Source organism: Lissotriton vulgaris, chromosome 3_1, assembly GCF_964263255.1.
Source record: "Lissotriton vulgaris chromosome 3_1, aLisVul1.2, whole genome shotgun sequence".
In the NCBI taxonomy this organism is placed as follows: domain Eukaryota; kingdom Metazoa; phylum Chordata; class Amphibia; order Caudata; family Salamandridae; genus Lissotriton; species Lissotriton vulgaris.
Genome location: NC_141689.1, coordinates 301146695 through 301161000, shown reverse-complemented (window position 1 = coordinate 301161000; position 14306 = coordinate 301146695). Strand labels below are relative to the sequence as shown.

General features: G+C 42.0%; 1 protein-coding gene across 3 annotated transcripts in view; it reads left to right on the top strand.

Annotated features, from left to right (window-relative positions):
* Positions 1–14306, top strand: part of MTMR12 (myotubularin related protein 12) — a 764164-nt gene that overhangs the window by 374545 nt on the left and 375313 nt on the right. For all 3 annotated transcript variants that reach the window (XM_086960496.1, XM_086960495.1, XM_086960494.1), the window contains one exon: positions 12748–12841. In XM_086960496.1, coding sequence (XP_086816622.1) covers positions 12748–12841 — 94 coding nt within the window. The remainder of the gene's footprint in view (positions 1–12747; positions 12842–14306) is intronic.

Here is a 14306-nt window from a genome sequence, read left to right as displayed (position 1 = left end):
GAGAATTTTAATAGTAGAGTCCAGGAGTGATATAGGACGATAACATTGACAGTTTGTCCTGTCTCCTTTTTTGTATATGGGGACTATCAATGATTTGTACCAGGAGGGGCAGTAAGCCATGTTTAAGTGTGGCATTAAAAAGTTGTGTCAAAATCGGTGCCCAAAGGCCTGTGTTATTTTTGAATAGGTCTACAGGGACCCCATCCGGCCACTGTGCCTTAGCCCCCAAACTTGCATTGATGCTGGCCGTTACTTCTATGACAGAAATATCAAGGGCTGAGTTACTCTTTGAATATAAAGAGTGCCCAGCTAAATCTATCTCTGCAGCATTATCCTCAGCAGAATATAATTGTGAAAAATGATTTACCCACTCCCTCCCGGGTATCGCTATTTCAATTCTTGCTGTGGTGTTATGTTGCAGGAACGGGGCATTAACAACTTTCCAAAATGCTAAAGAATCTCTAGTCAAAGAAGCTTCACACAATGAATCCCATGCTTCCTTTTTAAGGCCTCTTGTCTTCTTTTCTCCGCCTGCTTATAAGAATTTCTGCAGGCTCCGATTAAGGAACAATCCTTTACTGTAGCTTGTAGGGCACGTTTCAATTGTATGTAGGCATTAGTACAGGCCGTGTCAAACCATCCCTGTTTTACTTTTTTGACGCCTTTAAGTTCAACCCATAACAAGTTCTCAATTTGCTTAGTGATTATTAAGAAATTTTTAATAATGTCAGGGTCGTTGGTATTTATATCTGTACAGGCTTAAATTTGAGGGATAGTACTCTTAATAAGTTTGTATAGGAAATCGTCAGGGACGACTTTTGTCCATTTTAAAGAGTATCCATTTTTTGTGGCCATAGAAATGTTTTCTACACGCGTTTCGGGTATGGCTTTTCTATGTGTAGCTTTTACTCTGCCTTTTAAGACTATACTAAGGGGAAAATGGTCACTCAGTGAATTATCAAGTGTGTTATATTTCTGGATCATTTCCCCGTGTCTTGCAGTCATGATTATAAAGTTGATCGTTGTATTTGCTCCTCTACCATTAAAAGTGGGGAGAAATGGGATCTCGTGACCAATCAGCCTGTTAACAAAGCCCATATCACTTCCAAAAATAACTTCATTTAAGTATTCCTCACATTTGGTGTGCTCAAAGTGAAAGCTAATATCCTTGTCCAACATCACTCCGCAAGTTCCTCTCTCTCCTCTACTGCATAGAGGACAATTAAAGTCCCCTGCCCTGCCTCACATATAACACAGACTTCTTTTTTATGTTCTTCCAGTATGGATTTAATGTTGCTTCCCAAAGATTTAAAAACATTGTCTATATCTTCATCTGAAACATTATTATAAAAATTCACCAAAACTAAAGAAAAGTCACTATCAATTGTAAACCTTATAATCTGATAATAAATATTATTATGAACCATTTCTACTTTAGCGCAATCCCACATATTTGAGACATAGGTGCACAAACCTCGTTTAGTCCTACCACGAGCAGAGCTAATGGCTGGTGTACAATAAGTTCTAAAGCCATTTAAGTGGACAGGGACCGTGGTCCAAGTTTCTTGAAAACTGATAACTACTCCTCTCAATAAACTCATACTGATGCCAGCGTGTGATTTATTGAAAAATTTACTCGGAAGTGCCCCCTGAAAACCGACTAACCCTGGTGTGGTCACAGACTGGTTTTAGGCAGCCTGCCACCACCGGACATGGTCTAGACCCCTGGGTCCAGAGCCCCCACTCTCTGGGACCAGAAACAAAGCACACTCTTGGCAGAGGTGTCACAACTCCTCCAGGATTGGCACAGTGCTCGAGGGGGGAGCTTCAAAGGCCTGCCGGCTTTGTAATGCTACCCCCAGCCTCTGCTGCTAGCAGCAGATGGCAGCCCATGGTTTACATCCCTAGTGTGGGCAGGAAAACTAGGAAGAAAAGGAGGTGTGCCGCACCTTTGCAGCTGGTGGTGCAGTGTTGGTACTTACTTGAACCTTGCCCTCTGCCTACCCTGCAACCCAAAGACTGGAACTGTAAGTCCCATTCTTACCTGTAAAACCGCATTATTGCTTTCCTCCATAGGTTAACATTGCAAAGACTGAATATTGCACTGTGTCCACTTTTGAACTTGAAAAGAATTCCTTTTTAGAAACGTACTTACTTGTTTTGCAACGATCTTGCTCTAAAAATAAATCTTGAGCAAAGCTTATTTTTATAAAATTGGTGTGAATCTCCTTTTTGAGTTGTGTCAATCAATACATTCTTTATTCGATCCAATTGATCGAGATCTTAAAAGCACAGATGGAAATTACAAAAACCAATATACAATTCCAATTCATATTTCATAAATCCATGTCTAAAATTTTGTATCAAATATCCTAAGTCTTGCAAAAACAACATATTCTAAAAGAAAATCCAGGATATATTATACAGTATATTATACAACTTTACCACATAAAATATATGTAAAATGTCATTGTTATAGTCTATGAATTAGTGAATAGATTAGTTGATAAAAAGAAAAGACCACAGCATTTATAAACCCCACTGCTTCCTCTTTTATACAAGCCCACAATAATGTTGCTACCAAAAAGCAGACTAAGGGTGCAGGCAAAGATTAAAAAAAATAAAATGCAACCCAAAATTGTTTAAATTTGTAACGCTTTGAAATCGGGACCATGTAGTCATTTCTTTCTTCCTTATAGAGCCCCCAGAACAAAACCAAGTGCAAGTCAGATTGTGGAGAATGGTTATCACAAGGACAGGAACTCTGGTCTGAGTGCTTAAACCTTCTTACCGGATGACTGAACATCAGTTGTTTCAGATTCATACGAAATCTCAATAGTATAAATTTATGCTGTTTATTTATTGATGTTCGCTAGTACCCTCCCTCTGTCAGCGGCAGGTTTATTTGATATGCGAGGGCTGTTTGTCTGTGATAATTTTTTTCCAATCGTTTGTATTCTTCCCTCAGCATAAAAGTGTTAATTGGCTTTTGTTTCAAAACCTTTCTACATGCAATTGGGCCCTTAAATAGGTCAGCAAGCCCACTATCAGTGAGCGCTTATTCCAATTAATTCAGCCGTCTAATCCTGGTATCGTTTTCCAGTTTTGGACAATTTCGTATTATATGTTGGGTTAGATTCACTGTATCCATCCGCCAAATGGAAAACCACAGTAGGATCGGGGCTAACCTGATTGAATTTAAAATGTAGGGCAGGCCTAATTCAGTATGTAAAATGTAGTTGGAAAAGGAAGACGCAAGAGACAGTAGGGACGTAAGAAATCTGTATTTAATAATTTGGAGCGAGTCCATAGGCGCCATACCCCAGACACTTGCCCCATATATTGCTGCTGCATTTGTCTTGGCCTGATAAATGTTTTTCTAGGGACTTGTGATCTGGCGCCCAACCTTAATGGAGAATGATTTAATTGCTGTCGGGCTCCTCTCCGTTCCTAAAATCCTTCCCCCCACCAAATTTGACCATGTTTGACTTTTATCAAAAAGAACCCCCAAATAAGGAAAGGTGTCTACCTCTTCAATTCTTCTAGATTCCATATGGAGGTACGGGAGTTTATCTCGTTTACCAGCCCCTGCTATAATAGCAAATGATTTGGTTTGATTGACTTTGAAACCTAATGAGTCCATGAAAGCAACCTATGTTGTTATGAGGCATTGGAGGGCTAGCCCTGTTCTTGCAATCAACACTGCATCGTCGGCGTAGGCCAGTATTGGTAACAGGTGTGTATCAAACACAGGGAAGTCCTGGGCTGCACCCAGGAGGGCGTCCTCAACACAGTTGGTATAGATAGAAAACAGGAATGGACGTGGACGGATCCCTGCCATACCCCCTGGTGATCTTAAATGGGCGGGTGCATTCCCCATTTTTAGCAAAGCCGACACATGCCGTAGCGCTTGAGTATAGTTGTCGGACGAAATTAATTATGGCTGGCTCGATCCCCATCTCCTCCATTATATGCCAACGCTTAGATTAATAATGGCTGGCTCGAACTCCATCTCCGATTTTGGAAAAGGGGGTGGTGATGGACAGAGTTTCTGAATGATGCAGAATACTCCTACCCAGTCAAGAGATCAGGGCTCGATCCATCACCGTTTTTTAGCTCACTGCACCATCCCAGCTCAGAACCTGGCTACATGCAAATTAGTCTGTTCTTGTCCCAGTGCATGATGGGAATAGGGCAAACCAAACTACCAAGCCAATTCTTATACTGGGAAGGAGACAAGCTTCCGGGGACCGGTTTCTGGCATTTCAGCAGTCGTCGGCCTGGCTTGCTTGAATCCTGATGGTGCAATGAGCAAGCGACTCACGTCTGAGTATACCCTCCCACATCGATTTCCATTATGTGTCATAGCTTAGAGTGGACCACACAATCAAATGCTGATGAAAGATCCATAAAAGCCATATACATTTTCCCACCCTTCACTCTGGTATATTTATCTATAATTATCGATAGGTTCAGACACTGGTCTATAGTGCCCTTTCCCAGCTGGAAGCTGTACTGCGCCTGGATTAGGATGTTCTTCTCCTGGACCCACCCTTTCAACCTAAACAGGAGGAGTCGGCCCATGAGTTTTACTGTTGTACCCAGATAGGAAATTGGCCTATAGTTCTTTGGGTTTCCCCATCACCCTTTTTTGTGAATCAGGAGAATTACGCTAGTTGTCCATGAAGGCCTGGGTCCGGCTATGGCAATCTTATTAAAGACATTCATTAATAGAGGGACCCACAGATCTTAGTTTAGCTTGGAATAAATCTATCAGGACCCCATCAGGGCCTGGAACCTTTCCAGGGCCCACACCATCAGCCCTCTTCTCACTTCAATGAGTGAGAAAGACAAAATATCCTGTAGGTTGGGATCTATGTTAATATGTGGTGTCACAGAAGGAGTCCTCGAGGCAAAGATGTTTTAAAGGTGTGCCACTCATGCTACTTCATCTACATTGTTATCCAGTGTGTGGTCCTTATGATTTTAAAACAAGGTGCATTAATTCTATTCTAGAATTCTCTGCTGTTTCCCATATTTGTTGCATATTCAACTTCCGCCCAGGTCTCCTCCTTTCTAGCCCTTTCCCTTTTGCTTCTGCCTAGCTTATAATCCGTGTTTAATGATCTTGTGTGTTCCGCATTTCTGGGTTGGACTTTCAGGGCTGTGATGAGCGGAAAGAGGTGTGGCACAGCTGCCAGGGTGACTGACACCGGAACCTGGGGGTTAACAGATAACAGTTCGATCCCCAGCACCGGTGGCTGATCCGCCCAGCACCATGTGACTCTGGGCAATAGCTCGCTTCATCTTCCTGATGGCCCCCAGCGCCTTGACACCTTCAGGTAATTGTTTGCGCTTTACAAATACTGGACATTTACATTTTCTAGATTGTGTGCTGGGGGAGTCCAACCAGTGCTTGCCTGGTACAGAGTTTGCAGATTTAGAACTGGTAAATGCCAATTTTACTTTTTCTAGGAGGTCTCTGTACCAGGACACCAATGCCACTGGGCAAGAATCGAGACAATTAAAGATATTGTCCTGGATAGTCAATACGATTTCGGGGACTAGCTTACGCTTGTCAAATTGGGCCAGTTTAGTTGGAAGCCATTTTTTCCTGCCCAAGTTGGGGGTTCCAATTTTCCCGGAGCTGGATCCCCTCGCTCGTGGCCAAAATTAACTGTAAACTTAAGATGGCATGATCACAACAAATTGTAATTCGATTTTCTACATGAATGACCTTGTTACTATGGGGATTAGTGACTAAGATAAAATAAATCGTTGATTCATAACCATTTCGCCAAAAGCTTTTCCATAAGTGGCCTATTGGTGAATTCGAATTCTTAACTATTTCCATATTCCTGGTGAATAGGGTCCTATTTAGACAATTTCCATATTCACTATGCTTTAAATGATATATTAGGTTTCCCACAGTGTCTACCATACCATATCACAAACACGGTCTTGATTGTACTCACCTTACAGGGATGTTTGTTAAAATCCCCCACCCAAATAATATTGAAAACCTAATTTTTTGTGAGGTTTGTAATTTTATCTATTGCCCTATTCAACTCAGCTGCCACCAGGTGCATGTTTCCCCGAACTCATTTCTGTAATAATTTAATAAAAGCCAGGTGCCTTCATTTGCCACCTCTGATGTGAGCAGATGGAAATGGTCGCATTTACATTCTGATTTTTTTACTGTTACAGACAGTGTGTTGGGTATTAAAGTTAGGAGCTCCCCTTGGCCCTCCCTGATACTGATGGTGTGGCCACTGTCTGAAAAGAGCGATAACCATTTACAATAAGCATTTGCAATGCAATAGGTCTCGCATTAATTAAGTTTGAGCTATTGGCATTGCTAAATATTGCAACACCAATTGCAACAAAAGTCTATAAATAGTAGGCCAAAAAAAGTGTATTTATTTTTGTAGCAATGGTGGCATGCTGCGCTTTAGATGAATATGTTTAAAAGTAAAGTGCGCCATCCTGCAGTTGCTACAATATTTAATTGTAGATGCGTTAACAATTGATGTGTGCACTGATGGCTGGTGGTGTGTGTGCGCCTGTAGAAATTGTGCACTGATGGCTGGTGGCCTGATGGAAGTATGCACTGCCGGCCGGTGGTGTGTGTGCCTGGTGGAAGCGTGCACTGACGGCTGGTGGTGTGTGTGCCTGGTGAAAGCGTGCACTGACGGCTGGTGGTATATGCCTGATGGAAGTGTGCACTGCCGGCCGGTGGTGTGTGTGCCTGGTGGAAGCGTGGACTGAAGGCTGGTGGTGTTTGTGCCCGGTGAAATCGTCTGACGGCTGGTGGTGTTTGTGTCCGGTGAAAGCGTGCACTGACAACTGATGGTGTCTGTGCCTGTTGAAAGTGTGCACTGACTGTGTGGCTGTGTGTGTGGTTGTGTGTGGGGGGTTGTGTGTGTTTGTGGTTGCTTGTGTGGGTGTGTGTGTGCTTGTGGCTGTGTGTGTGCTGGTGGTTGTGTGTGTGCTGGTGGTTGTGCGTGTGTATGTGGTTGTGTGTGTGTGCTTGTGGTTGTTTGTGTGTGGTTGTGTGTGTGGTTGTGTCTGTTGTGGGGGTGTGGTTGTGTGGTTGTGTGTAGTAGTGTGTGGGTGTGGTTGTGTGGGTGTCGGTGTGTGTGTGGTTGTGTGTGGTTGTTTGTGGGGTTGTGTGTGTGTGGTTGTGGGTCTGTGTGTGTGGTTTTAGTTGTGTGTGTGGTTATTGTGTGGTTGTGCGTGGGGTTGTGTGTGTGGCTCTCTGTGTGGTTGTGGCTCTGTGCTGTGTGTGGTTGTGTGTGTGGTTGTGGTTGCGTGTGTGGCTCTGTGTGGTTGCGTGTGTGGCTCTGTGTGGTTCCGTGTGTGACTCTATGGTTGCGTGTGTGGCTCTCTGTGGTTGCGTGTGTGGCTCTGTGTGGCTCTGTGTGTGGCTCTGTGTGTGTGGTTGTATGTGTGTGGTTGTATGTGTGTAGTGTGAGTGGTTGTATGTGTGTGGTGTGTGGGGTTGTGTGTGACTGGTTGTGGCTGGCTGTGGTTGTGGCTGTGGTTGCGTTTGTGGCTGTATGTGTGGTTGTGTGAGTGGTTGTGTGTGTGGTTGTGTGAGTGGTTGTGTGTTTGTGGCTGTATGTATGGTTGTGGGTGTGTGTGTGGTTGCGGTTGTGTGTGGTTGTATGTGGGGTTTTTGTGGTTGTGGTTGTGTGTTGGTTTTGTGTGTGGTTGTGTGTGTGTGGGTGTGTGTGTGTGTGTGTGGTTGTGGTGGTTGTGTGTGGTTGTGGTTGTGTGTGGTTGTGGTTGTGTGTGGTTGTGTGTGTGGTTGTGGTGGTTGTGTGTGGTTGTGTAAAAGGAGGAGCAACTGAACCAGGGATTATGGCCTAACGAGCAGAGCTGCAGACTTTGGAACTGGGACAGCATGTTGAACTCACTGCTCCGCTCAACATCTTGTGATTCTGGGCAAACGGCGTAAACTCTCCATGTCTCAAAATAAAAAATGCTTTCAAGTAGTCTGGGGCTCATGTAAAGCGCTATAATGTCCTTAGTTTAGGACTTCGCACTATATCAAAGCTACCTTAAAAATAGGAGACGGAAGTTCAGAGGTGACGTGGAGCTGGGGCAAAGCGCCTGACAAGGCTGATAGACTGCCTTAGTACAGTGAATGACCCCCGTCTCCTGACCTCCGTTTTGCTACCGGCTAAGTATGATTTCCGTACAACATGCGCTCGCTCCAGGCATAACTTCCAGAAAGCCCTTGCAGTACCCTTCCTATCCCTGCTCAAGAATATATTATTTGAGACCCTTGGAAGAACGATTTTATCTAATACCCACGCATTCAAGGCACTTTTTCTGCTTGTAGTCTGAAGTCCGACATTTCTGTAAGGTTTGTAAGCATCTCCAGACAGATAAAAGGAGTAGCAACTGAACGAGGGAGTATGGCCTAACGAACAGAGCTGCCGACTTTGAGACTGGATCAGCATGTTAGACTCTCGGCGCCGCTCAACATCTTGTGATTCTGGGCAAATGGCGTAATCTCTCCATGTCTCAAAATAAACAAGAAATAATGTGTTTATTTGTCAAAGGTAGTGATAGCTGCTGAGCAGATGGCTGACCCAAACAAGAGGGGGTTCCAATTAGTTAAATGTTGTGATCACTGTCACGGCCGCTTTGATGTTCTCATTGGCCACGCGGCTCACTGAGAAAATCAAAGCGGCCGCGAAAGTGCTCCCAAAGGCTGCAGGCTGACAAATGGTGCTCACGCTCGGCGCACATGCACTGTACCTCATCTGCCTGCAGGCTTTGGGAGCACTTTTGAAAGCCCCTTACTTAACTCTCGCAGAGCAACGCATGCACATTGGCTCAGCAAGACCTAAAATGGGTTCTGCTGACCACATCTCCTGTAAACATATGATATCCTGGTCTTGCCAAAGTTTTTGCCAATGTTCATTACCTCATTTTTGTGCAATGCCTGCCACATTCTAAGATGCTAATTAAAGAAAGTGTTTATTTACCGCCTCCTGCGTATCAGTAATTTGAGGATTTCCTTGAGTGTCGGGATCCAGAATATCCGGTCTGTTGCAGCCCTCTATGAAGTTAATATCATCTGGGGGTAGTCAATCACATGCTTCCTGGTCAGAGAGGGGGGTGAATCGGTTTTCAAGTCGCAACCTTGGAGCACCAGCATTTCCTGTTGGATCTAACCATATTGAGCCACCCCTAGGTTGGCCTCTCCGTTCTTCAGTCAGCAGGTAAAGGTGGTTATAGAAATATTCCAGCAGTAATACTGTGATCTGTGTGCCCTTGGGTAGAGCTTTAAGTAGCTGAGCTAAGAGGGATCTATCTACAGATTTGTGATTTAAATTTATCATCACACAGTCACCCTGTATTATTTTTCTAGACGTGTCCAACCACCCTATCCTTCTGGTCATGTTAATTTGATTAGACAAAAGACTTCTCCTTCCCCCCACATGAAATAAATGGTTGATCAGTCGTTTCTTGTTGATCCTCCTTCAAAGTTGGTACATTTGCCAAAACCAGTACTTTGTGTGTAAAGTATTGGTCATTGTGTGCAGAGCAAATGTCTTACACACTGTGTTAGGCCTAAGGCTGCTCACCCATACTACCACACAAAGAGCACTTTGGGTTTGTATTGAGCCGTGTACACTTCTGGGGGAATTTCTGGATTCTGTGCACAGTACAACCATTTAGAGGTATACCATATACAGAGCCATCATCCTACAGAATGGTTCAGTGGCAGAACCTCTCCCTTACTCACCTAGAGCTGACAGTGGTGACCGATGGAGAAAAAGAGTGGGTTCATCTATAGTGGCACTGCTCACCACCGGAGTGAAAAATATCTGCCATTGTAACTCGGTTTGCTTTTATTTAGCTATGTCAGGTATCAAACCCTTCCACATCATGTACAATTAATCAATAAGTACAATAATACTTTTATAAATACATAACGTTTTGTGCGCAAACAGTGTTCCTTAACAGATTAATAAACAGACCTTGTCATCTACTTTAATTTATAGGTGTCTTAGTCATTTGCAGAAATGATCCCACCTTATGGTAGTTCCATCAGTCCAGCAAACCGGAACCATGCAGGGAAATATCAGCAATGCTTAGTCCCAAGGGTTCATAGGTGATTATATCCTTAGATATATTCTTGTTATGGTTTGAGGAACTCCTTGTAATGAAATGGTTGATGCATTTCGGCCCCTTCCTTTAGGGCCTCCTCAGGACATAACACAAGGATGTTTATAAATACGCATATTATATTAAAAAAAAACATCATATATGTACACATAGTTATTGTTAAGTTACACAACTAACACCAAAGACCAAATTAGTCTAGAAACCACACCACTCTATACACATAGACAGAAACTGTCACAACCCTCAAAGCTAAACTGGTGCAATGTTTTTATGAAAGAAAGCCTGCAAGGAATAGTTCCATGTACTTTTAACAGATAAGTGGTCTCTCATTTCTGCAGACTCTTCATCTGTGTAATATTAATGCTGAACCGCAAGCCCTTAGAAGGCATCAGTGATAAATCGTGAACAAACATAACATTCTCAGTGTCAAAAATGTTAAAAACTCTGTGGTGTCCCAGTCAACTCACCGGGTGATAGTGTTCTAAATACCTGTTTGTAAAATGGATCGTGAAACAAGTCTGCCAGGTGATATTTCTATAACGAAATAGGGGGGATGCATCGCTTCTGGGTTGGGGTGACCATCTGGGAGAGATGGAGATCAGAGGCCTTAGGTCTTTGGTGGAGACCTGGCTCTATATCAAATTTCAGGAGCTAAGAGCCATATGGTTGGGGTTAAAAACCTTCCTTTAATTGGAGGCTGGTTCAGGTGCTTATTGCTTGATATGGGATCCAAAATGAATCTGTTTATACAAATTTGGACAGTGGGCTCAGAATGAGCTCAGAGTCTACCATCCCCTACTCCGTCCTTCTTAGCACTTCCAATATAAGCATTGAATCTAAGGAATCAAACACCTTTTTAGCATCCATGAAGAGCGCCCACCGCTTGCCATAGTGTTAGGTCTATATGATGCCTGGTTGCAGTGTGTATATGGACATTTCACAAGTTTGACCTACCTGGGACAAAGCCTGATTGTTTGGGGAGGAGCAAATGAGGGATGAGCGGCAGCAATCTGTTAGGTCAGTATTGTTGATTTATGCAATGTTAGTTAATAATGTTCCCAAAATTATAGACACATTGAAGGTCACATGGAAAGGGGGCCTTGGAACCCTAGATGAGTCAGAATGGAACAAGACCTTGCAATATCCCAGGAAAGTTGTGATGACGACAGGACTCTGATTAATACATCTAAAAATATTATAGAGGTCATACTACCAGAGGGTTAGCCTAAGGAAGATAGGTGCAATCCATATTGATTCACGTGGGCAGAAAGAGATTTCAGACATACCCTTTGGTTGTGCTCAAAACAAATTCAATTTTGGAAAAAGATCATGGCTGTGTGGGAAACAGTGTGTGATTTTACCTTTGTGCTGAGTCGGAAAATTATGATTCCGGGTAACTAGGATGGAGCCATTCATCAGCCTTTTGTGTCCCTTGCAGTCACGGAGCTGATCCTTGGAGAAGTTCCAGTCTGTGTGCAATTAGAGACCTTTGGGTTTATTTCCCCAGCAGTCTTTTTTAGACTTATTCCTTAATCTAATGTGTGTTCCTGGCTTGGAATTCTCTGAGGAGTTAGTGATGTTCAATTTTATCTATTGCACTGGCAAGTGAATGGGGATTTTCCCAGTCCTGCCTTGGATTCCAACAAACCTCAACCTCTTTATACACCTAACTGTGAAAGTTCCTCAAGCCCCTCATTCAAAAAGGCAGAAGTCAGGCTTCCCACGCAGCAGGTCTGAGTCTCCACCCTGATCCGTCTCTAGGGAAATGAGGAAGCTTTCACTCTTCATGATCTGGGAATTGCTTCCCCTTTGTAGATGCAAACAACTGAGGGACGTCTGTGGATGATCCACTTGTGGGATCTTCTTGCTCAAAACACGTAATGCCTAATTGAATTGCTAATTTCATCCATTAGGAGAAAGATATGTCAGGAGAGTTGGTTAAATTGTGCTTGTCGTTCAGGCAGTGCAAAGTGTACTTTTTAAAAGTTACTTTAACTACTGAACTACATTTTTGATAAAAAGTGAAAATTAACTTTTATACCAGTTTTTATTATTTTCCAGGCAAAATTATGAGAATAAACTTGTATTTATAGTTAGACTACCTCATAGGGATAAACGCTTTTTCCTACACATTGACAATCCGCTTTTGGAAAATCTTCGTTATAGTGTAAATATACATAGCATGCCACAAGTCACATTTAAACTCTTCACCCATGGTGTATTTCCAGTGCCAATTTACGATGGCTTTTTGTAAAATTCAGTAGCCATGTAACTTATATTTGTAGGGAGAGAGCAGTGTGATACAGATAGACAATATCCCTAAGAATGGTCTTAAAACGTGCTGGCCAAACTGGCAGTATGGTCTACCAACCAGCTATTGCTCTCTCAAAATGTTCCTTTGTAGTAGTTCGTAATTTGGGTTGTTCTGAGAATAGATCCATATAAATGAACCTTAAAATACTGTTACTGTTTAAAGTACTGTGTCCGTCCTAAACCACGTTGTTTATCTCTTTACTCCATGGTTTAATCTCAAGTTGTTTTCTCTTTGTATTTTGATACACTTTATTTCTTTTCTACATTGACATGTTGTTCCTTTCACAGATCGTCAGTGGGATAATTCATCATATTCAGAGTCCTAAACGACTTAAACGTTTATTTTTATTCTCATATGCTGCTGTTGCTCCTAATTATATAGGTAAGAACTATTTTTTGAGTTTGATTTATGCTGCAGAACTTCTATAACCCCTGTTTTGTATGTGCTAGTGGGTAATAAAAGAGTTTATATGTTTAGAAATTAGGTTGTTTATCTCTTGATGGTTGGTTCTCCTACAAGTACCTGACAAAGCTGAACGTAAGTCCTACCCATTCAGTTTTATTCCAATACATGTAATTCCCCTTTCAGCTGTTGACTGCTTAAACTTTGTTTTTGCTGGATAATCTCTTCTAATGATTGGTACTTTAACATGGCCATTGACTGTAAAGAAAGGGCATAATACAGCAACTGCATTTATGTACAGCACTATTTACCGATGTGCAAGACTTTAGAAATATATAAGCTGTGGTGGTTTATGCCAATTTCAATTAATATTCACCTCAGTTGTAGTCTATGTGCTAAAAAGTATCTACAGTAACCATTATAGCAGTTTATCGCTTTAGAAATGGAAAACAGAAATATTCTACATTGGAAGAGTGTTAATAGCAGGCGAGGTTCCCTAGCGCACACTGTGTGTATGTTCCTCCATAATTAAAAATCATACTTATCCGCTATCATGAATTACTTTCATAACATTACACATATGTACAATCTGAAGCACAGAAAGTCAGTGATTTGCTCTTAATTGCATGATTGGCTTAGAACCAAGCTCTAGAAGGTGGAAAGTGAGTAGTAGTGAACATGTGTTAATATACTTACTGAGAACGTAAACAGGTGAGAAGCTTTAAGAACCAAGATGAGGATCACCAGAAAATGAGATCCTAGACAATTTTGCAAACAAACTTAGACACAAGTGTAATATCTTGTAACATGATGATAAAAAATAAATAATATGACGTTGATATTTAGAAGATGCTCAAAACTTAGTTTTACCAATTTAAATATTTAAATTGTGACATCCTAAAATAAAATTACTTAATTTTGAAGAAGTAGTAAAACAATAAAGATAGATTCAAAGAAAAAGAATAGCTAATACAATGTCATCAAATATAAAAGGAGAAGAGTGAGAAAAATATGGTAAGATGAGAAGCAATGGTTGTGAATTATGAAGGTAAGGAGACGAAGAAAAAAGATTAACCCAGGTGGTAACATACTGTAACAGAATGGGAAAAAGAAGAACAGATCTATTAACAGTTAGGATGGTCCAGGTTGCATATGCTATTCAGAGAGAAGCTATGTTACGATTTCATCACTTCTGATATTCCCATATTAGGACCTCTGTATTCTTTGTCCTACAGCACCTCTCAACATAATTCTGGCAGACTCTTCCTTGCTCAGGCATGGTTTATTTCTCACTGTACCCCAATTCTTTAATTTCTCATCCCCCACAAAGAAGCTGATTCATGCTAACTGGCATACAACACTGGACAAGATCTACAAATACTCCTGAAAACTCACTGTATGTGAAATGTTCTCCAGCTCCACCCTATAACCTTTCTCTCTCTCT